General features: G+C 39.2%; 1 protein-coding gene across 5 annotated transcripts in view; it reads left to right on the top strand.

The window, feature by feature from the left end:
* Window positions 1-22,414, top strand: part of LNX2 (ligand of numb-protein X 2) — a 66,309-nt gene extending 43,895 nt beyond the window's left edge. For all 5 annotated transcript variants that reach the window (XM_019736474.2, XM_019736472.2, XM_074330057.1 and 2 more), the window contains 8 exons: window positions 838-1,085; window positions 2,196-2,395; window positions 5,474-5,842; window positions 8,623-8,763; window positions 11,955-12,132; window positions 14,748-14,979; window positions 18,120-18,278; window positions 20,118-22,414. In XM_019736474.2, the coding sequence (XP_019592033.2) occupies window positions 838-1,085; window positions 2,196-2,395; window positions 5,474-5,842; window positions 8,623-8,763; window positions 11,955-12,132; window positions 14,748-14,979; window positions 18,120-18,278; window positions 20,118-20,253 (1,663 nt within the window). In that variant the 3' untranslated portion in view covers window positions 20,254-22,414. The remainder of the gene's footprint in view (window positions 1-837; window positions 1,086-2,195; window positions 2,396-5,473; window positions 5,843-8,622; window positions 8,764-11,954; window positions 12,133-14,747; window positions 14,980-18,119; window positions 18,279-20,117) is intronic.
* The last annotated feature ends 2,966 nt before the right edge of the window (window positions 22,415-25,380 follow it).

Here is a 25,380-nt window from a genome sequence, read left to right as displayed (position 1 = left end):
CCCTTAGTCATGTTGTCTAGTCAAGGTATCAGATGGAAAAGAGCTGGCCCCTTGATATCATTTCTAATGTGTGTGTAAAAACTTTAACTGTTTGAGCAAGCACCTTTCTGTTCTTTCTGTTTGCTTCAATAAGTAAAAACAAGCAAGTTAACGGTTCTTATTTCTTGGTGCTTCTGTAAGTTTCCCAAGTACTTGGAATGTATTCTTCAATCTATATAGCATACCTGTAATTCACTATTGCAATTCTAATTTTACAAACTAGGAGATTTTTTTTTTGTAATCTCCTTCCATGTCTATCATAATGTGCTTTCCTGCAAGTAGTAAAGCTTCAAGTGTATTGAACAAGGAACAAATGTGTAACCCTGGCCGTGAGAGTGTAGGAGCAGAGTGGCACTGAAGGTCTAAGTCCGGACACAGGGCTTGTCCAGGAAGAAGACCGCTGAGTTCCACTCCTGTGCTTAAGCCATGCAACTAGTAAAAAGGGGTTATGTGGTCAGGATTTCAGAATAATTCTTGCAGGACAGACACACTCTACTGGTGTACTTACTGGTGCATGTTTCTGGTACTAGTACATACCTGAATATAATTCTTATTGAAGTATTCTTTGAGATATGTACCCAACCATTGTTTGTGCCGATGCCTTGTTTTAAATTTGCTGTGTGGAGTGGGAAGAACTTAGTTCGAGTGAGAGTAAGATCAGAATTATGTACTGCTCGTGGGTACCTCTAGGTGCTTTTTGCAGAGAAGCCATTGCCATTCTTTTGTTGTGGTACAAGCTATGAGTCACTTTTTTTTCCTTTCAAATCATCTGGAAACCACCGGATGCTCACTTTCTAGATGTCCCGGAGCTTCTCAGCAGAGAGTTGCGCTTGAGAGGAGGAAAACTAGTAAAACTCAGACAGAGCTTGAGAGTGAAAATGGAACCACCATAATAGATCTTCCCAGTGCTTTGTCACCGGAAACGGACTGTTCGGGAACAGGCACAGCGCCCCCCGAACAGAACTTGACCTCAGCATCTGTCCCCGTGTGGACTGAGGAGCCTGGCCTGGACAACCCTGCCTTCGAGGAGAGCGCCGTGGCCGACGGTATGTGCTGTCACGTCTTTCTTTTGTTTGTCGTCTCTGGTGCTCTGGACTAGTTTCCCAGCAGGCGTTTTTTTGCTCTTTAAAGACATGATTTTATTGTGATATAATCCACACCACATAATTCACTCTTTCAAGTGACCAGTCCTAGCAGTTTAGAAACAGAACCTGAGTCTTTGCCCAGAGGGAGGTGATTCTTCCCCACCCCTCTTCTGTTGTAGCCCGTGAATTCTTAGTCGTTAGCGTGCTTCTTGGTTGCTCGTGTGTTCAGAAGCTGTTACTTCTTGACTATGAAATCAGTATCAAGAACAACAAAAATAATACCTCAGATTAAGTACTTACTCTGTGTCAGGTGTTGTGCCAAGCACTTTACATACATTAACTGATTAAATGCTTGTAACAATATTACGAGTTTTTTTTTCTTTTAAATGGTGATAAAACTGAGTCTTGAGAGATTAATTGGTCACGCTCACAAACAAAATGGCTGGCTATATATCTGTCTCCAGAGCCACACTTCTGACTGTCACGCTCGTCTGGTGGCAGCCACTAGTCTGACTGTGCAACCCACAGGAACAAGCAGAAAGCCTGTCATCCTAGATCTTGGACTTTATAGTTGGCCCTAGGTATTATCTTTAAATATGATTTCTCTTAAAATTCCTAATTTTACTACAAATTTCAAATTTTCCCTGCCACAGCTGTAGGTTTTTTCATCTCCTAAGGCTCAAGACCCACCTGTTCTTAGAGCTTGATGTGATTCATTGTTCAACACCTATAGTGATTACACACCGCAGAGTTAGTCTTTTCTTTATACGGCCTTGCATTGTTTACAGTTGTTCCGTGGTTCAGACTTTCTCTTCTCAGTTAGGACAAGATGCCATTCTCTTAATATTTCTTTATCAGATCATTGTGTTGTCCCCAGTGATCTGATACATAGTGGCTATTTGTTGGTCATCTGCTGATCACCTTGGAAGAGGAAATATTTAGATAATCTTAACATACAGATGTTTTTCGACGTTCATTTTTTCTTATCCAGTGATATTGCTTAATTACACATCAAAATATAAAACATTGATTTTCTTTCCATCTATTTTTCTCTCATTTTTCTTTCTGCAGCCACACAGCAGCCACCAAGTTTACCAGAAGGTGAAATTACCACGATTGAAATTCACCGTTCTAATCCTTACATTCAGTTAGGAATTAGCATTGTGGGTGGCAATGAAACGCCTCTGATTAACATCGTTATCCAGGAAGTCTATCGGGATGGGATAATCTCCAGAGATGGAAGACTCCTTGCTGGAGACCAGATTCTTCAGGTATCTATCAGTTTTAGTTATTCTGTTAATTTGAACCCTCTTGTTCTTATTCATAAATTTAACACTTAGAGAATTGTGGTACTTTGGAACCCAAGTTACATTAAAGTAAGTTTTGTTGTTTTTATATGCAAAGCAGATCAGAATTTATGTTTAATTTCTCCAATTTCCCCAGAGACATGGAATGTATATTTTTTCTCCCTAGCTTAATTTCGATCCCACATGTGACTTAGCATGTGTTTGGGCTCATTGGACCAGCTAGGCTCTTTTTGTCCTGGACTCCATGGTTGGCCATTTTTAGGGCCATGCTGAAATTCTCTTACCCCATTGGCTCTATCCCTAGTCCAGTTTTACCATCTATCTGTTACCTTCATTGTCTGATTTAGCCTTCTCAACACTGATTACTAAAATGTAGAAAAGGCAGACTGTGCAGCACCAGTTACTTACAATTTATACCGTAGAATTTAAGGTAGAGTTCAGAAATCATACCCATCTCTTGTTGGCTCCCTAATGCACTTTCTTCACAAAACAGTCTAACTCGTCATTAACCCTTGGTACTACCCTCACTTTCTTCTCTTTCAGAAGATGATCTCTCAGAAGAAATAGCTATTCCCAAAAAAGAGCTAGCTTGGGACTAGATGCTACTTTATTAGAGGGCACGTTGAGACAGGGTATGAGGATGGTAAGAACTCTACTGTGTAGGACTGGAGTTTATATGAATACTGGCCTAGATATTTGAATCATACAAGGGTAGACGGTAGTTGAAGTTAAAAGAGTAGATCACTTCTAGAAGAAGAGAGAAGAAATATTTGTGAATTTTAAAAAATGTCTTCTAGGAACTCAAATGTGGAGAAGTATTTTTGGTCATTAAAAAGTCAACACTTGGAAAGAAGTCTGCTCGGTATTTTTTACTACCCAGTTATCTTCAACTTTGCATAAGCTACATCCATGATACAGTGAGCCAATTTGAAAATACCTAAGAGTCCTTAAGATGGTTTATTTACAGACCAAAGAGCTAGCTAACCTATGTTTTTATTTTACCAAACCATAGGCAGTAATAGTGTGTGGCTTGGCCTTTCCCACATCATCATATATATGTGTGTGTGTTGGGGGGGGTCATATATATGTATATATCTATATAAATGTGTGTGTGTGTATGCACACTCACATATGCATATATGTATGTATATTCTATTAAGTAGTCTCTTTGAAAAGGAGAACCATATACCCAGGGCCTTTTGCTTTGCACCCTTTTGAGCAGTTGAAAGAAAAAAATATACTGTTGCTGTAAATTACATCAATATCATTATTAGAAATAACATAATAGAACTTTTGGAACATTATTAAGTAAGAGTATTTTAAGTTTGGTATGAGTCATTTAGGCATTTTGGTTTTGAAAGAAAATAATTACAGTCATATGTTGATCTCATTGGTATAAACCATATTTAGCCAAAAATGTGATAGAGTTAGCTGGTGTTATTTTTACAGAATCTAGAAACAGTATTTTATTTGGTCTCTGCTTTCTCTGAATTTCACTGGCAACTGTGCATTCATGAAGGAAAAATCTTTTTCTAACAGGAATATTCCACAACCTACTTCACTCAGATGCCATGAGGCCACGTATTTGCACATGGCTGCTGGATTTGGATTTCAGCCAGACGTTTTGCAGTCATTTGTGATTTTATTTTATTTTATTTTTTTTTAAGGAGGGCGCAGCTCTCACTGGCCCATGTGGGGATCAAACCAGCAATCTTGGTGTTATTAGCACCACGCTCTAACCAACTGAGCTGACCAGCCACCCCCATTTGTGATATTTTTTAATATAAGATGGAAAAATGTGAACCTAGAGATAGGTAGCCCTTTAGCTATAATAAATAGCTATAAATTATTATTTTTAACTAGTGAATTTACATCAGGCCTGTTTTTTTAGAAGCTGCCTTGAACTTCCATTCTTGATTCTGTATTATTCCAACATTTTATAAAGGACTTGGATGGCTACCAAGTGCACAGAAGAGCAAGTTTGTATGTGACGTCTATGAATTGATGATTGAATTTTAAAAGACGTCAACAGGCCAAAATCAATAAAATTCATGTTAGTAGTGTTCAAAACTATCAACCCTAGATAAACAGGAAGGGAGAGGCCTTGTTTAACAAAGATTTGTGTGAAAAAAAATGTAAGGATTTTAGGTGATGACAGACACTTAACCCAGAACCTGTCACATAACTGATGTGCAGAGAATGCTGCTCTGTCTCTTTTAATCTCACTCAAATTAAAAGAAGAATTCTAATTGTGATAAATACTGAGAATTGTGCTAATCTCTTCCGCTAACTAGGTGAATAATTGAAGCTGGGTATGTTTTCTTAGTGATGTTACATGTCCAAGGATCCCTCACCATACTTATTTCAAGGTTATAAAGTTTAGTAAATAAATGTTCTGTGACTATTGAATTACATTTATTATATTAGGTACATATTACACTTATGTGCTAAAGAATTAGAGTGAAATTATGAGAATCTGCTTTTGTTTAAAGTAGAACTCACTGATCTAAAATAAGCTGGTCTACCTGAAATATGCCACTTGCCCCAAGGGAAAACTGAGCTTATTTCCTCTAGTTTAAGTATTTCAGTTGGGAAAGCCTATCTGTAATCCGGGGGAACTGCGGTTTCTGTTCACGAAAACTGGTATTTCATTAGCACATCCACAGGCTGATGCTGTCCGTCCATCTCCTCCTGACCCCATGAAGTAGGTAGGAACACACTTGACACATGAGGAAACATGCTTAATAGCTTCCGTCACTTGCCGGAGGCCATTCAGCGAGCACGTGGCTGAACCAAAGATGCTCGTTCGAGACTATCATTAAAGCCTGTGCTCCTAACAGCTGTTCACTACGTAATGCCAGTCATTGTCAGTTCATTTGAGGAACCCTGTATTTTAAAATGTCTTTATCGTTTTCGCATTGTATGTCATTTTCATGATATATGTTAACATCGATGTTAATTTCCTCGGGAATGCTACGTAAACATTTCTACAAACTGGGGAAATAAGAGTGTCACACTTTGGTCGTACTTCCTTTATTCCAGGTCAACAACTACGATATCAGCAACGTGTCCCACAACTACGCCCGCGCCGTGCTCTCGCAGCCCTGCAGCGCCCTCTTTCTCACCGTGCTTCGCGAGAGACGCTTTGGGAACCGCGCGCATAACCACTCTGACGCGACCTCCCCGCGGGAAGACGTCTTCCACGTGACTCTTCATAAACGCGACTCCGGCGAACAGCTCGGCATTAAGCTCGTGCGAAGGACAGATGAGCCGGGAGTTTTCATTCTTGACCTGTTGGAAGGGGGGCTGGCCGCGCAGGATGGGAGGCTCTGCAGCAGTGACCGCGTGCTCGCCATCAATGGGCACGACCTGAAGCACGGGACTCCCGAGCTGGCCGCACAGATCATTCAGGTGACGTGCACTCCAGGTGCTCAGCCTTCCTGACCGTGTATGGGTGTTTCTTTCCATTGGCCGATAGCGTCAGAATCCCAAGCCTACTTGGCATTTGCTGGGAAATCAAGTATGGCCATCTAAATTCTTCAAAGTCCACAGTGGCATAACCTCATTATAGATGGAATCTCTTCAAAGTTCACGGGATACGTGACCTTGGAGGCAGGGTGTTCATGGGGTAAAGGCTGTACAGCTTCCCACACAGTTCTCCTTTGCTCCCTAGGCTCCGTCTCTTACCAGACATTACAGGTGCTGGAGTCCACATTTAACAAGTGAGAAAAGCAAGGCTCGAAGGAGCCGTGGTAACACACGGGGTCTTTTAACTTTCCTTCTTCACTTCAGGATCCATAAAAACAGAGGGAAAGTCATTTTTTAATTAAGAGGAACTCTTATCTCTACAGTGCCCTTTTTTTTCTTTTAAGGAATTCAAAGTATTTCAAACATATCATAACATTTGTCCTGCCAGTGTCCCTGTGAAATAAGTAAGGATAGTTATTAGAGAAAAACAATGTTTACAGAAGAGCATTCAAACAGAGAAATTAGAAAACCATCCAGAGAAGATGGTCAGGTTCTTCAACATGCCGTGGCAGGTAACCCAATGCAGGTATCTCCCACAGTGATCAGGGTGAATAAAACAAGTTGTGCTTTTCTGTAAGTAAACACAACAAAGTACTATCAAGGAAGCTAGGCATTAATAGAATTGAGCATCAGGAATGCAAGTAGGTTGCTAGTCACTAAAAAATGTGTATACTACACAGAATCAAATAACAATGAAAATTTAAGACTATAAGAAAACCTAAGTCTCAGTCTTCTACTTTTTTTTTTTTTTTAAGTGTTTGGTTCAATGTAGCCTTAAGAAAATACAGACACACACACACACACACACACACACACACACACACGGCCATATTGCATTGAGAGGACCTTCAGTTATTGGTCTCAGTTCATGGAGTTGAGGTTTATAGAAATTGGATGCCTCAAAATTCCTTGAAACCAGAGGCAGCATTCGGATCTTTATCTGTGGACACCAGCCAGCTGCTGCACCAGTAAAAACAAGTTCCTCTTGTAAAAGTCAGGATTTGTGGGAGGGGCAGGGGGGAAAAAGATGGTTAACCTGGTTACAGGATTTGTTAAAGGAAACAGGAGAGTTGAGATGACTTTATGAAGTGAGAAATGAGGTCAGTGAGATAGAAATAGATTGACTATATATACTTTAGGCAATGTTAAAATCCTGTTTCCTAAATAGATGGTCCTCACTAAATTGCTAACCAAAATGTAGATTCACAAATAGAAAATACATTCAAAATTTTTCATGATAATATATTGTACATTTGAATTTTTATAATCCAAATAGTTAAATAGTTGCATCATAGTTTGTGCTGTAATTTCCCCCAAATTATGAAAAACAAGTTGCTCAATTTAAGGTTCTTTGTGAAAAAAACTAAAGGTCTTACTGTTTTGGGATTATAAAAATAACACATACTCCATGTCTAAAACTGAGAATCATGAAGACAAGGGAGCGACTTGCCACTTCACACCGTGTGATCTAATCATCGGGAGTGTCACAGTTGTAAATATCGCATTTTGTATATTGTACTTTGGTATTTACCCTTTAGATCAAGTCCCCACACACTGCTTTGCAAGCCTGGTCTTATATTAACTGTTCTTTCAGTTATTTTAAAGAACTTGTCTGAAACTATTTAGTTTAATAAAATGTTTGAATAATCAAATGATTGTCAATAGGGGCGTAAAATTGGTTATCACTTATTTCCAATTTAAGAACTAAAAACAGAATGATTTCTTAACACTGATTACAGTTATGAAGGAAGTCCCCTCTTTCTACCACAATTCCTTGAAAGCAGGCTATCAGGTTTTCCCGTAGGAATAATAATAAAATTCAGAATAGTGGTCATACCAAGAGTCAGCATCAAATAAATCAGGCCTGTACATTAAAAGCAAAGATAAAGTAACTTAAAATAAATATTAAATAAGGTAAAGTATTTTTAAAATACACTGGGTGTGAATCAATGTTTAAAATATAGATATATAGAAAATGGACCTCCGAATTTAAAGTGGTGGTCATAAACCTCTAAAATAATTTACCGTAACGCTTAAGGACGTGTGTGTGACACACACACAGTATGTATATGTATTAATATTAATTTTGTTACATAGAATCTCTATAATCATTTCAGGACTGTTGAAGCTGACGCCCTAATTTGACTCAAACCTACAGAAAGCAAAAACAAAGCTGTGCGTCGTTTCACTGATTATTACTTCCAAGTAGCCACCGTGAAATTTATTTTAAAAGTCACAATGGATTTTAATCAAGTTTTGAATCTGCTCTTCCTTTCTGTCTCCTTTCCTTTGTGCTCTCCCCCGCAATACCAAGGCCATCTTGAAGGGGCGAAAAAGTATTAAAGGAAGTCACCCTTCAAGAAGTCACGGGAGCTGAGAGCACGGGCAGCTTGACTGCTTTGTCTTGGTTACATGGAGGTGGGGTTGGGGAGGGCATGTCCCAGAGCTCTGTGTGTGTGTGTGTGTGTGTGTGTGTTTCAGCTGCAGGAGTTTTACAGTACTATCATGAAACGAGTGCCGTTCCTCCCACCGCCAGCCACTCCCAGGCACTGCCCGTGTGAGGCTCTGGTACAATGTTAAGTGCATTGGAAATTACACTGCTGCGATTTCCACACCGAGAAGTACCATTTGTGACCAGCGTAACGTATGTGTGTTTTCTCCAGGCTAGCGGAGAAAGGGTGAACTTAACAATTGCTAGACCTGGGAAACCCCAGCCGGGAAACGCTATCCGAGAGGCAGGAACTCAGAGCAGCAGCCAGCAGCCTGCACAGCCGCTGTGTTACAGCAGACCCAGCTCACACAAGGTGAGACGTTTTGTTGGTGTTTTAATTCACCCTCCCTCAAAGGATCATGATTACAAGCTGGTAAAATTTAAATGAGGGCTGTTCTTCTGTTGGAGAATGCCAACATGGGAGTTTGGGATGTGAAATGTGTATGTTTTGCTGCCTTGGAGAGTGAGTGTATTGCCTCAGTTCCTCAGCCAATGGGGATGGTTCCTTAGTGGGGACGTCCCTCTGCCAGGTGATTCATGAGAAGTGTTTGATCTTCCAGAAGAATTTTCTATTTGTTTAGTCCTGCTTGAAAGTGGGATTTGTCTTGGGATGCTCGTTGAAATGCAGCAGTTGGTTATGTGATTGAAAAGGCATAAGGAAGGCAGTGCTCGACAAGTCTGTGCTCAGCACCTGGGCACGCTGCCTACAAGAGCAGAATTAGATGCGTGATTATTAAACATATAAATCATAGATTTTGACAGGTACTTGTATAGCATATTTCTTTTTATATTATAGCTTATGGGAATACAACCCTAAGTCATTTAAAATTCCCGTATGTTGTGCTTTTTTACAGCTTCTTCAATATTTCACTGGCTTTATAAGATATTCCTAGGTCATTTGTGCTGAGAATTTTGCTACTGTCAACTTTAGTTGCAGGAACTTAAAAAGGGCAGTATTTTACTGCATTCTTTATTATTTACTTCATTTGCTCCTTCACTTGAACTCACTTTCTGGTAGGCCAGGCATTTCTAAACAATGATGTTTACCCAGTGAAAATACAAGCTAAATGTGAGCTTCCAAAGTCATTCTCCTTAAGTAAAATTAAATTGCTTTACCAAACAAAAACTTGGTCTCCTTATAAACTATGTGTTAAAATGGCTTCTTAATGTAAGTACAGTATTTGAGAAAGTAATTACCTTTGGAATGTCACAGGTACCCCAAGAAAGCATTGCTTAAAGACACAAGCATTTTTGGCCCATCAGGTTTATCTGGTTTTCTGAGCTTAAGTACAGACTTGTCACTGGTCTTTGGTTTAGTTGATACTTACAAGAAATTGTAACCACAGACTGTTCTCATTTCTGAACAAAAACCAAAATGTATGAAGGAAACCTATAATTTTGCCTTTATAATGATGACTATAAAAAAGGGGTTAGTGTTTTGAATAGGAGTTTTTTCATGTAGCTTGTCCTTGCTTTCTTTACAAGATATATGTATACATTCCTAAAGAATTATAAGGCAAAAGTTGATATTGAATCTTTTATGTAATTGAATTATACAGAAATTTGAGATATGGTTGTCTATGACAACATTATAATTTTAAGACAGGTTTTATAAACTACTTAGTCATTTCAACATTCATATAGAGAACTCTGCTTATTTCATTTTTTGTTTTGGGCACATATATTTTTCTCTTTTAACTGCTAATTCTTATTGAATTATTAATATCCAATTATTAATTATTAACACCAATTATTATCAGTAAGTATTAATTCAATTGTTATTGAATTACAATTCTTAATGAATTATTAATGTATTTCATATATTTCTATTATTGATATTCTTTTATAGTTTATAAGTGTTAGAAACCTTTTTTTTAAATTAAAGTTTATTGGGGTGACAATTGTTAGTAAAGTTACCTAGATTTTAGGTGTACAGTTCTGTATTACATCATATATAAATCCCATTGTGTATTCGCCACCCAGAATCAGTTCTCCTTCCATCACCATATATTTGATCCCCTTTACCCTCATCTACCACCCCCCTCACCCTCTGGTAACCACTGAACTATTGTCTGTGTCTATGAATTTTTGTTTCTCATTTGTTTGTCTTGTTCTCTTATTGCTTTTGGTTCATATACCACATATCAGTGAAATCATATGGTTCTCTGCTTTTTCTGTCTGATTTTTTTTGCTTAGCATTATAGTCTCAAGATCCATCCATATTGTCACAAATGGTCCTATTTCATCTTTTCTTACTGCCGAATAGTATTCCATTGTGTATATATACCACAACTTCTTTATCCATTCATCTATCGAAGGCCGTTTTGGTTGTTTCCATGTCTTGGCCACCATAAATAAAGCTGCAATGAACATTGGATAGAAACCTTTTGAGACATTAACCGCTACTGTTAAACTTAATGGGATAGTACCTGTGTGGTGTGGGTACATATAAACAATAGGTATACATAGTACATTATGCTCTATGTACATATACAAAACTTGTGTGTGTGTGTGTGTTTTTAACTTGCATGAGTTCAAATCTCACTTATAGGTATATGATTTGGGGCAAGTTACACGACCTCTCTAAAATTGTTTCCTCGTGCGTAAACGGGGCCAATAATAGTATTTATTTTCAGGAACATCATGACGATGAAAAATAATGCATGTAAAGCCATTAGCTTTGCACATAGTAAGCCCTCAATGAACATTAGGTACTGTTATTTTAATATTATTGCAAATATACATTGTTTTTTGTTGAGTCCTAATTCAGAAGAAACGGAATGTTTTAAATTCTTACTTCCAGTAGTCTCTCAGTAATAAGGAGCAATAATAAATGTCAGTAAAATCTCTTTTCACTGAGAATAGTTTGTTGGGAATTTATTTCCCTGTCATTAACTTCTTCAAAAGTTTAGTTACTTCATATCATTCTAGTCTTTCATGAAGGTTTTGAGGGTAGATTTGCACCTTCCTCATAATTGAGTATTCTGATAATCCTTGTACATAAGGAGCAGAAGATAGGTCTGTAGCTTTTTTCTAGTGGTTAACAAAATCCACATTTTTACTTTTGTGCTACTCTGTCAACTTTTCTTTCAAAGAATAGGGGGAGAAAGATGGAAGAAAAATCAGTTGGCGCATCTTCAGAATCTTAAAACTCAAATGCATTATTCACTTTTATAGAATCGATTGTTCTTAGAGCTCAAGGTAATTATACACCTGATGTGTTTATTTTTCTTTGACCTCCACATGTCAACTGCCTTGAGTTGTTTCAGTTCCATAAATAGTTGTATGAAAATGCGGTCATCCAAAGTTTGACATTGTGACCCACAGTGTTCAGTGTCGTGTTTGCACCTGTGAGGAACTGTGTGTTACTTTCAGTTCTATAGTAAGTGATTCAAAAAAATGATATAATTGCCACATAAGCTTTCACTTTAATTTAAACTGTCTTCACTGAGTATTATTCATTCTAGTGAATACATCCAATAGATTTTTCCTCTCATGATTTAGGATCTTACCCAATGTGTTTCATGCCAAGAAAAACACATTATTGTACAGAAGGAACCACACGAGTCCCTTGGAATGACGGTAGCCGGGGGCAGAGGAAGTAAGAGTGGTGAATTGCCCATCTTTGTGACCAGTGTGCCACCCCATGGCTGCCTCGCACGCGATGGCAGAATCAAGAGAGGTAAGCCAGGCTCCTGAACAATTTCATCACATCTTCTCCTGAATTCAGCTCACGTTTTTAAAAATAAAGAATATGTACAAAGTTTTCTGTGGAACCTGACTTTTTTTAATCCTTTAAAATGTCCCTTGCATGTATAAGCATAAAGCCTCTTCATAAGGTTAGAAAAATGTCTAATGTAAAGGAAAATTGCTGAAGCTTGGTATTTTCTGACAGTTATTTAGACTTGAATTATTTTATATTGGAAAAGACGCTAAGAAAATTATGCTTTCCACATTATGGCAGACTAGATTCTCTGAACAATCATCTCTAAATAACGGTTCTTGCTTATAATAAAGTGTCAGTGTGAGAGGGAGCTCACAGAGGGAATGCAGAAGACAAACATAAAAAGGTAGTGGGTTTAGGAACTAACTCATTTACCATTTCACATCCCACATCCGTACTATATAATTTGTGTGCATGGGAGTACAGTGATAAAAACAGCGTCCTCCTTACACTTGGTTTGTTCATATGGAAAAGCGTATCTTAAAAGCTGTTTTTTCAAGAATGAAATTGGATCCCTACCTCACACCACATACAAAAATTAACTTAATATGGATCCAGGACCTACATGTAAGATCTAAAACTTACAGAAAATAAACACAAGTGTAAATACTCATGACCTTGAATTAGGCAATGGTTTTCTTAGATGTGACACCAAAACACAATTAACAACAACAAAATAAACTGGACTTCATCGAAATTACAAATTTAATGAAGGACACCACCAAAAAAGTAAAGAAAGAACCAACTGAATGGGAGAAAATATTTGTAAATCATATATCTGATGAAGGGTTTGTATCAAGAGTACATAAAGAACTCTTATGACTCAATAATAAAAAAGACAAATAACCCAATTTAAAAATGGGCAAAGACTCCAAATAGACTTTTCTCCAAAGAAGATATGTAAATGGCCAATAATCACAGGAAAAATGCTCAGTGTCATTAATTAGTAGAGGGATGCAAATCAAAACCACTTCACACCCACAAGGATGAATGTAAAGAAATTGAAACACTCATACATTGCCAGTGGGAATGTAAAATGGTACAACTGTTTTGGAAAACAGTATACCATGTTTCCCCAAAAATAAGACCTAGCCGGACCATCAGCTCTAATGCGTCTTTTGAAGCAAACGTTAACATAAGATCCGGTCTTATTTTAAGACAGGGTCTTATAATATATCATATCGTATATCATACATAATTAATATAATACCGATTAGAGTTGATGGCCTGGCTAGGTCTTATTATCGGGGAAACACGGTAGCAATTCCTCAAAAGTTAAGTGTAGAGTTACCATATTATTTAGCAATTTCTATTCCTGGAGAAATGAAAACATGTGGCCATACAAACTTATACATGAAGGTCCATAGCAATATTTTTCATAACAGCCAGAAAGCAGAAACAACCCAAAAGTTCATCAGCTAATGAATAAATCAGGCCATGGGATATTATTTGCCCATAAAAAGGAATGAAGTACTAACATAAGCTACATTATAGCTGGACCTTGAAAACATTATGCCTGCGGAAAGAAGCCAATCACAAAAGACCACGATATGAAATACCCAGGCTAGGCCTATTTATAGAGATAGAAAGTAGATCAGTGAGTGCTTGGGACTGGGGGAAGGAAGTAACTGCTGATGGGTACGGAGTTGTTTGGGGGTGATCTAAAAATGAGGTATAATGGTTGCACACTCTGACTATACTAAAAATCATAAAATTGTAACTTATTAAATGAGTGAATTGAATGTTACATGAATTATATCTTAAGAAGGCTGCTATTTTTTTTAAGTTATTTGTCCAAATGTAGAATTGGGGATAATTTTATTTCCTTCTTATTTATTTTGTTTTCTAAATTTTCTGCAATGAGAATGCTTCAATAATCTGAAAAATGATAAATTGGGAGAGGAGGATTTTCTATAGGCTTTCTTGCTACAAATGTGTGTTTCCTATAAAAGTAATCCTTTCCTTCCTAACCTTTTATTTAATCCTCATTGCCCTTTTTTATTATTACCTGACAGAGGAACAAATACTTTTTCTTCCTCAAACAAGAGAAGATGTTCAAATCACAAGTTTCATTTCTTTGTGTAGGTCCCAGGAAATCTTCTCTTTACATATTCTGGTATGTTTGCATTGAGTAAAGTATGTAGGGCTGTCTTTATGTATAAAACTGTGTAAATATGAAACAGTATATTAAGAATTCATTTCCAAGAGCAAAGGATCAAATACTTTTTGAATTGGTTAGAACAGTAGCAATCATTAAAGCTCAAAGAAAGAGAAATGAACTTGCCAGGGCCTGACCCAGCTCAACTAGAGCTCATGAAATTCCAGTTGAATCACTGGGCCTCAAGCCACACTTTTTCCTGTATACTGTGAAGTTATTTTAAATTTGTGGAATGTTTTCATGAGTTGGATTTTTTTCTCAGTATTATAAAAACTACAAAGAAGTGAAAAATGTCCTTTGCCTTGTGTGAGTCATTGGAACTAACTTTTGTTGATTAGCTTACAAGTAACTGAATTTACAGGGAAATAATCACTTGATCGCTCAGCTCATTTTTCTTGTCTCGTCATTTGAACAGGTGATGTGTTGTTGAATATCAATGGCATTAATTTGACCAATTTGAGTCACAGCGAGGCTGTGGCCATCCTGAAAGCCAGTGCTGCATCCCCCACCGTTGACCTCCGAGCACTTGAGGTCCAGGTAGCTGAGGAAGCCACCCAGGTCACCGACGGGCTGCCGAGCACGTTCAGTGAGAACGAGTATGATGCCAGTTGGTCCCCATCGTGGGTCATGTGGCTTGGGCTTCCAAGGTACTGACAGCTTTTTGTGGTTTCATGACATAATTGTAATGCCGTCCTTTGTTAGTGCGTAACCCAGTAAATTCACTCACTGAGGGGGGAAAAGGGGCTTTTGTTATATACAAGTAGCAACATCAAATCAAGTAACAAAAGAAAAATGGTAATTTTTCTTGGGTTATTATATGTTAAAAGGTAAATTTAATAATGAGAACCAAGCTAAAAAGACACATCTGTTTATAAAAATGAATAAAGCCATCTGTCCATTTCTGGTATGGCTCGTAAGTGGACGAGCCTGAGATTGCATGTTCAGCCTCTTCTCAGGGAAGCTGCCACCTGCAGCGTCCATTCTGGTACATGTGCTTCAGATCACAGCGTGGGGCCTTATCCTATCCCAGAAGCCTTTCTCAAAGACCTTTTTCCTTAATCCTTTCAACTCTCCTAAGAAGGCAGGGTGGACATACCCTTTAAGCCAAATCATTGGTGTTCAGGAGTAGCTGCTCCTAACCGCGTTTCTGAAGTTCGCTGCTTCATGACTGACCAACCAGCCAGGCGTCCTGAGCTGGTCACTGTCCTGTCAGAAAAGCTTTTGGACCTCCACATGGTTGCTGCATTATCCGATTTTGCAGTAAGGAGAATGTGTAGTACTATCTTTGCTTCCAAATCAGTTTAGGTTGTTAATATATAGAAGAATCCTAAAACGGAACTATGATGAAACATTCTGACTCTTAATTCTTTAAAATGAAAAGAGCTATCTAGCTTCATTTGGACTAAATTTGTAATAATAACTAGAATTTGTATAGTGATGGATGGTTTATAAAGTACTTTCACAAAGAATAACAGAAGAAGCAAGGATATTATTAGATTTTTGGATATTATTGGATTATCCAATTGGATTATTTGTTGGTAATCTAACTTGCTTACTTTTCCTCTTGGTTAAAAAAAAAGAAAAAAAAAGGCCTGAAATAATAGAATTCATGTCTCAGGGACCCGTAAGGTCCTTGTATATGGATCTTGTGGAGAAATTTTCTTACGGCAAAGATGATTTAACTACTTCATATGTGTCTATTCCATGCACGAAAACTGATTGATTTTTTTCTCATTGAAAAGTCAGCATAGACTTAGGTGGCTGCTGTTATACTCCTGCAGACATGCTATCTAATTTGTAAAGTTGTAGCCATCAGAAGGAACCTCGTTGATCTTGTTAAATACTTAGCCTGATGCTATGACCTGTGGCTTTAAACCTAGAATGTCCGAAAGGCCCCTCCAGACACTAGGGGTGAGAGGTCGTCTGCTCCTGCTGTGCTGAGCTGAGCAAGTCCCACCACTGCTGATGGACAGACAGCCCGGTGATGTCCTGGAGAGACGCTCTCACACTGGGGCTGCCATTAGTTTTCCTTATCTGTTATTCCAGTCTAGTTTGGGGGTCGGCATCCTTACCCCTTGTGTTCAGAGCATTCTCCGGTGTGCCAGGAAGGAAAACAATGGTTGTCGGTGAGAAATACAGTTTAGTAAAATCTGTTTTTGAGCCCCTGTATGGAAAGAATACCTGTCAATTCGAAGATCTGTATTGTGTGCAAATTTATGTTCAACAAGCAGGTGTCAGAAGGACAGCTGTTCTGTGGGTACAGGTGGCACTTTTAGCCAGTTTCACACCATACAGGGTACCAGCTCTGCTTTTCCTGGAAAGGGAGTTTCTTCCACTGGAGTTTGCTGGGGTTGTACCAGACAGCTGTCTGTTTGGGTTTGCTTTGTTTGTCTTTCGCAGAAGATTCTAATAATGAAAATAACCTACACTTTCCCTGAAAAACCAGGCCAATGCATGGCACTCTGTTCCATCCCAGAAGCCCTTTTAAAGGTTTTTCTCATCAGCAAGCTAAGAAACCAGACCACATTGGAAGTTCTAGCATACTGTATATCAGTTTATAGAACTGGTTTTATTAAATCTTTTTAATAGATGAAAAACAGGAAACCTTGCCTTAGATGCCTCTTTAGCCAATTTCACCTAAAAATGAAAGATATTTCTTGTAAAGAAATATATTTTTCTGCATCATTCGGGGGTTTTTTTCTTCTATTTTTACTCGTACTTTTATGTTTTTACTCATGGCTTGTTCCCAAATCCATGGAGCTACGGAAGTGTAAATAGAATTGTTCCCCCTCCCTGGATAGCATCCTCCAAACTGGCAGTAGCATTTTAACTGTAGCATCTCAATGTCCATTATATTAAAAGTGGGGAGATAGGTTTTTTTGTTAGTGTTTTCCACATTGAGTTCCCTATTTTGTCAATTGGAGTCTCCCTTTAAATGGAAGCATTTGAAGTGAAAGAGGAAAGAAGGAATTGTAACTCCTCGTGTAGAGAGAGTGATCTTACTTTCTTTGGAAGCTGCCCTACTGCTCGTTTTCTTCTTTCATCTGAGTGCTGAGACCGGCAGGGCTAGGCTCCTTCATACCATTTTTTTGTAGATGCACATTTTTTAAATTAGTGTCAGGTGTACAAAACAGCACAGTGATTAGACATTTATACACCTCACAAAGTGATCACCCCCATAAATGTATTACCCATCTGACACTGTATGTAGTTAAACATTATTGACTATATTCCCTATGCTGTATATCCCTGTGACTATTTTTTAAATTATAGATAACATTCAATATTTTATATTAGTTTCAGGTGTATAGCATAGTGGTTAGACATTTGTATAGTTTATAAAGTGACCCCGATAAGCCTAGTAGCCCCTGGCACTACACATAGTTTTGTAGATGCAAATTTTGAAGGTACACATTTTGAAGGTACCAGCGTATGTCAGAAAGGAGAGCCTTGTTGATGCTGCAGTGAACAAATACAGACCCAGAACCATTTCATACAAATTTCTCAGGTGGGACTTATCACCTCGTTTATTTAAGCCATGTGTGTGCACACACGCGTGCACTTGGGAAGAGAAGACTGAAAACAGTTAAAGAACTTGGAGTCTACCTGGGACTGCATCTGTGCTAGAAAATGGGTCATCAAAGTAATACATTCAGAAGGCAGTAAAGTGGCCCCTCTTCTTTTCCCAGCAGCGCTGAGTATGACATGGGACAGAGTTATAACAAAGATGAACAAGCTGTAAAAGCCTCCACATTCATTGTTTCTTGATTTTTGTGTTTGTTTATAGTTCCCTGCATAGCTGCCATGATATAGTTTTACGAAGAAACTGCTTGGGAAGTTGGGGCTTTAGTATTGTTGGTGGATATGAAGAGAACCACACCAATCAGCCTTTCTTCATTAAAACCATCGTCCTGGGAACTCCTGCCTATTATGATGGAAGACTAAAGTGAGTCTTGTTACACGTACTGCAGTGATTCACGCTTGTGGTGGGCACGCTCCAGACCGGGGTCAGCTCCAAATTCAGCCTGTTGTCTGCTCCTGGAAATAAAGTTTTGTCGGAACACGGCCACAGTCCCCCGTTGACATGTTGTCCGAGCTACTTCTGAGCTATAGTGGCAGCCTTTTGTGACCGAGACCACATGATGCACTAAGACTGAAATATTCACCATCTGGCCCTTTACAGAAAAATCTTTGCCAACCCTGATCTAAACTGACGCATAGCCTTTACCACCATGCCACTCATAGCTGTAGTTTGCTGATCTAATGACAGCACTGACCCTGAGTCATCAGATCGGACACACTGATGTGAGTTTCGGAGCAGTTTTCCACGCTGCCCACTCAGGTCCAGTCCTGTCATTAGATGACCCTGTTTTATTTTTGTCCGTAGCACTTAATGTCTACCTAACATTGTACTTGTGCAAGCCCCACGTGGGAGGCTTTTGTTGCATTTGTTGTTCTGTCCCTGGCAGCCAGAACAGTGCCTTGCGTGTATAGTGAGGTCTCACTAAATGTTTCACGATGGATGAGTGATATTTACAGTGTGCCAAGTACAGTGTGACGTGCCTGTGGTTGTATTATTGAATCTTCTCAACAACCCTATGAGGTGTATTTGGTGGTATTATTCCTGGCTTATAAACGAGATAACTAAGGCTGAGAAAGGTTAAGAAACTTGCCCGTGATCAGGTAGCTGAGAGTGGCTGGCTGCCTTTCAAAGCCAGAGCTACCTGGCTCCACAGCCTTCCCCACTGTGCCTCTTCCAGTTGTCACCACGGGGCAGAGGGGACTTGCTCAGCCTCCGTGCAAGTCTCGCTTCTTTCTCAAAGCTCAGGCACCAGGAGAAGGAAACAGGTGATTATATCAAGAGTTTCTACAAACAGAGAGGAGATAGGTGATTGTAAGTGCTTAGTGCCTGGTTTTGGATGAAAGAACCAGTTCTTAAAAGTTAATGTTGAGATCCCAGACAGACTGCTGCACAAATGGTGAGTTGACACTGCAAACAGGAAGTGACATCGAAATCATCCTATGAAAAGTTGATCAGGGTTAGTTACACATGCTCCAGATCAGTCTGTTATGAGATTATTTTATAAGCTGGAAGGCATTGTTTTATAAGGAAAGAGTAGGGGAACGAATTCATCGTTCTCTTGGCTAAATTACTCAGTCAGTTTGGGTCTCAGTTAAGTAGTTTATAATTTGTGTTCCACCTATTTCCAGAAAGAAATTGAGGTAGCTAGCAATAAAATAATATATTCGTATGACAAACTAAAAACCAAAAGTCATAAAAGATAGACGGGTGTTCAGGTCCATTTCCCATTTGTGATCATCCTGCCTGGAGGACAGTGAGCGTCAATAGCTAACAGAAGAGGAGGTGTGGGTCTTCTTCTTAACTTAATTGACTCCTCGACTGTGTGAGCTCTGAGTGAAAAGAGAACTATAGTCAAAATAGTAAGCAACCCCCTCCAAATGCATTATTGGTGTTTTCAAAAGAGGTGGCAGATTTCTTCGCTAAATTGTATTTTGCTTATGCATATTTATTTGAAAATTACTCCACTGGCCCTTGAAATCACCCACCAATAACAGGGGAGGTTGGCACAGGGGTGTCCTTGATTGGCCGATACAGCCTTAAAAAAATCGCCCCAGATGTTCCCCAAAGTAGATAATACACCCCCATCATTGACAGTTGGTAGTTAAATGACACTGTAATTTCATGCTGAACAAATCTAGGGATAACATGTTTGATTCCATAGAAATACTGACGGTCTGTCTGTTTCTGTCTGCCTTTGTCCAGATGTGGAGACATGATCGTGGCGGTGAACGGCCTGTCGACTGTGGGCATGAGCCACTCCGCCTTAGTGCCCATGCTGAAGGAGCAGAGGAACAAAGTCACCCTGACGGTTATTTGCTGGCCTGGCAGCCTGGTGTAGATTTGGAAACTGGTTTTGCGTCCAACATCTTCCTTTTTCAGGTTCTAGGAAGACGACCCTTTAGTTGTGTAGTGTTTCTGGTTGTTAGGAGCTGGTCTATGCAGGGCCCAAAACCACTAAGATTGTCCTTTTGTTATTATTTAAGTAGTTTTCCTAAAGTGAGCCACATTTCTTTCAGCTGGGAAACTGTCTTCCACTAACCCTGTCAGTTCATGTTTTCAGAATGTGACGTATAATCATGAATGAAGTTGCCCAAACTGTGACCCAGCCAGCTGGGTTCGAGGGCTTCTGGTGGCTCTTTGTTTTCACGGACTGAGTCATAAAATGAGTTACACATGCCCCAGGACTGGTACCAGTGGCGACGGTTGCCATAGCATTTGCTGTCACTGTTGCCACCAGCGCCATGAGTGGATACATTTTAAATTTGGGTGGTAATCCTTTCCCGGTTTTTTTCATCGGTGCCAACATTTCAAAACTTCATGCTGTTTTATAAGTTAATTTTTCTGGCTTATTTTATTTCTAGTTTAATCTCTCAGTACTTATAGATGATGAAGACATAAGTTTGACACTACTAAAGAGATGAATAAAAAATAATGTACCATTATTAGAATATTAGAGAATAAATGATAATGTTCTCCAATGACACAGGAATTTGGGCGATAATTATAGTTCAGTGCTGGAGATGGTAGAAGCTGCATTTACTTGAACGAGTTCAAAAGCATTAAAGATTCTTTTCCAAAGGAGTGTTTTGTTATGTAGGAAAATTTTGAATCATTTTTTGCTATAAATCATTTTCTAGAGTTTGTAATATCCTTCTGTCAGCAAACTTGGCTGGAAAGGTTTTTGTGATTTATGCAATTAAACTAGATGGTAAAGAAAAAACCATATTGCTATTAAATACTCATATTACAGCTAAGTAGGAGAAGGTAGACCTTTTTTATTTTATTCTAATAAGACTCTTGAGTGTTTTAGAAACCCTTAGTTTTCCCATTATTTCTTTAATTATGAACTTAATTATTTCAAGAAAAAGTCTGAAAAGTTATGTGTGTGTGTCTTTTTGTTTTTTAATCTGAAACAGTAGGTTTTAGATGTCAATGTCCTTCAGTTAGTGTTTGGTCACTAGACTATTTCATGTTTTTTGAAATGTTTTGAAAACTATAATCAGCTCATTTTGTTTGTCCTTTATTCAACATGGTTGTCCTTTGGAAGAACATACAAAGAAATGAGTAAGATAAAAATATCCTTACCTTATTAATGGTATGCATACTTGAAAAAAGTTTCATTAGAAACCTAGTTCAGAATCTGAGCTAATTTACATATGACCTCCGTAATAAATGGTATGGATGATCAGAGAATGTATTTCAAAATACTACAGTATATGACGAAGCATGACCACTTTGTTTTCAAACTTAGCAATTGCATTGCTGGGGTTTATTGTATCTGCAGCATGTCACTGATTATTCCAGTTAGTTTTATAATGATTTTTAAAAAACATATCTCTTTCGAATAAATAAGAAATGGCAACAATAATTGTTACTAACTTGTTCAACCCCTTATCCACACTGTATGGTCAACAGATAACCAAGGGGGGGGCAATGCCCCATACAGTATATTACTGTTATGTCATGATTGGTATTGGAAGCAATTTGATATTGAAATGCTTTGATATGCTAATTGACATGGAACAAGTTTTTATCCTGCTCCCCAAATAGAATTTTGTAACCTACTTTGCTATTTTTTAAAACATTTTGTAAGAATGCGTCATTTTGAGGGGAGTGGCCATCCATCAACAAATATCCTAACTGCTACTTTGTTATATATAAAATACTTTCATTGACTTCAGTGGTATAATGAGTATTTTGAAAGAAATTTTTTTCAATATTATTGTTATCATGGAAATCTTGAAATCACCGTAAGCTAATTCAGTTTTATTACAAAGGACTATAGCTTTTGGTCAGAATGATATTTGGTGATGGAAAATTGTTCATAATTTATTGTTACTGTTGAAATATTTGAATTTTGTCATTTGAAACTCAAAAAGTGAAATATTTCCATTTGTTCTGTGCCTTCAGTTTAAATTATTTCAGGATTTTTCAGATATGTTTCAACAATGGTGTGATAATCATTCTGGATGGAAATAAAAGTCATCCTTTCAATAACAGCGATGTCGTTTCTTTTCTGGAGCGGCAGATACTGACTCAGTGTGTGATGCTTACTTTTGTTTGTGGCACCACTGTTGTCATCACAGTATCCCATTGACACCTCAGGGTCACAAGTCCCCCTTCTAGTTTTCAGTCCTGTAGGCAGAATACATGTGAGGTCTGACAGTTAAGTTTGCGGACTTGTTGCAACGATGTTGCTCACTTTTTTGACATCAGAGGGATTATTATGAATTTGTACCAACTGGAAAAATAGTTCACCAGGTTTACTATTTGGTAGTGCTGAAAAGCCTGCATGAAAAAGTTAGACGACCTGAAATTTCACCAACAATTTATGGCTCTTGCATCACGACAATGCACCAGCTCACACGGCACTGTCTGTGAGGGAGTTTTTAGCCAGTAAACAAATAACTGTATTGGAACACGCTCCCTACTCACCTGATCTGGCCCCCAATGACTTCTTTCTTTACTCAAAGATAAAGGAAATATTGAAAGGAAGACATTTGGATGACATTCAGGACATCAAAGATAATACAATGACAGCTCTGATGGTCATTCCAGAAAAAGAGTTCCAAAATTGCTTTGAAGGGTGGACTAGGCGCTGGCATCAGTGCATAGCTTCCCAAGGGGAGTACTTGGAAGCTGACCATAGTGATATTCAGCAATGAGGTGTGTAGCACTTTTTCTAGGATGAGTTTGCGAATTTAGTTGTCTAACCCTATTGTATGATCCCTATTGACTCTCGGGGTTTTGTCTGTGCGGTACCTCTAGACACGTGGCTACTGAGTACCTAAAATGTGACTAGTGCTACGTGTCAAAACGATAATACCTAGGATATATTGGATTATATAAAATAGATTATTAAAATTAATTTTTTTAAAATTGTTTTTAATTAGAAGAAAGTTGTCTCTTGATTTCCTAGTAAATCAAGTTCAAACGAAGGCCTCTGTGTCTGACCCCCCAGTCTGGTTTTCCAGATACCTCTGCAGTCCCGTTTACCCTCGATATTCCAGGGGGCTCCCTCATCCCTAGGTACTGCCCCACACATGCTCTCAGTGTCACTTCCCTTTAATGCTCTCCCTTCTCTGCATGTCACATGGCCCCCTATTTGGAGGTGTAGCTTGAACACAGCCCCATTTGCTCCCTTCTGCCTCCACTCCCCACTTTCAAGAGAATTACCCTTCTTGTATGCACCTCAGCCAGCCTTTATGTTTGATTGATTGTGGCTCTCACCACTGCCTACCTAATTGCTGTCACAGTTGATGGCCTTTGATAGCCACCCTGCGATTTTGAGTACCGCTGATACCCTAAGTCTGTAGCTCCCACAGCCTGTAGACTGGATATCCTATTGCTTTGCGGTACCTAATCTCAGTGCCCCAGAGTGAACCTGTGTGTCCCCAAGCATTGGCCTATTTCCAGTCTATCTTCCAATCCGAACTCGTATCAGAGTAACTTTTCAAAACCCTAGCTTTGATCATCGCTGTCACCGTATCCTCCCCCGGTTTAAAATTCTTCAGTAGTTCTCTGCTGTCAGGATGGCTTGGCACAGCATAAAGGCTCTTTGTGACATGGCCCCTGACTGTTCTCTGACCGGACCTCCCACCCTTTCCTGCCTCAGACCTAAAGCCCCACCCTGCCCTCCCGTGTCTACAGGGGCTGACTTGGCTTAAGTGACATCACCTGTCACAGGAAATCGTTACCAACCTCTCAGAGCAAGCATTCTGTTTTCTCTTGAAAGGTTTTATTCAATTATATTTTTATGGTCATGGGTGTGCCCTTAAGGGAGGAAAACAGGAACTCGTCAGATAGATGCTTGATGACCACTGCAGCAGTTTTTAAAGCTGGACATTAAATACCAGAATCTGTACCTTCAGAGAGCCCAAGGTATTGCCGAGGAAAAATCTGGGCGTAGTGTTCATTTCCCGCTCCAGGAGTCCATCCAGGATGCTTGGCTGTGCCCTTCCTCAGAGCTGCCCTGTTGCTGAGGCTCTGCATGCCATTGAAGCATATCGGGGATGTTGTACGCACTGCCCCACTGGAGTTTGTCTGCTGGTCTTTCTCAGGATGAGACGGGTTATGGGATTTGGGAAGGAAGATCGCCGAGGTTACGCGCCCTTTTCCTCATGTCACATCGAGTCGGTACTGTGGGCATGATTTATGACTTGATGTTGACCTTGGTCACCTGTCTTAAATTGTGTTGGTCAGGTTTCTCCACCGTCAAGTTACTCTTCTATCCCCCGGCACTGTACTTGGACAGACGCCACCGTGCACAGCCCACGTGTGAGGAGTGGGGAGTTCCACTCTCCCTGCGTTTCTGTGAGCTGTCGGGGAAAGGAGGGCTCCTGGGGCTGCACAGGGAGGGCCTTGCCTGCCGATGGAAGGAAGGAAACGGAATCCTTGCTAAGACTCTCAGGCGCATATTTCTTTCTTTAAAAACCCTCCCTTGAGTCCGCTAGTTGTCTCCGTTTCGTGCTTTTTCACTCTTTTTGAACTTATAACAGTTTTCCCAACACAAACAATTGTAAAACTTACAACGAACACTTGTGTACTCACCGGCCACTGCTGTTGAAGTTCCTTCTCCACTTGGACCTGCTCGCTTTCTAGTCTTCCCATATGTCTCTTCATAATTTCCCTACATATTTAACCTTAAAATATAGTTTTATTGTGCATGCTTTTAACCTGGGTAAGTGCGGCCATGCTTATGTCGTGTTCTACAACTAACTGCTTTTGCTCCAACAAGATTCGCTCATGTTCACTGTATGTAGTTCAAGTTCATTTTCACTGCTATATATATATTCCATGATAATTTGATACCTGTTCTTTGGTCGATGGACATTTATTTTCTTATTTATTTATTTATTGCCATCATTCACAGTGCCGCTGTGACCGCTCAAAAACAAGCCTCCTTGTGCACCTGGGCGAGTTTCTCTAGGGAAGTGGGGTATTCAACACTAGCTCCCCAGAAGGA

Source organism: Rhinolophus sinicus, linkage group LG04 (genome assembly GCF_036562045.2).
Source record: "Rhinolophus sinicus isolate RSC01 linkage group LG04, ASM3656204v1, whole genome shotgun sequence".
In the NCBI taxonomy this organism is placed as follows: Eukaryota; Metazoa; Chordata; class Mammalia; order Chiroptera; family Rhinolophidae; genus Rhinolophus; species Rhinolophus sinicus.
This window is presented reverse-complemented; position numbering and strand designations above follow the sequence as displayed.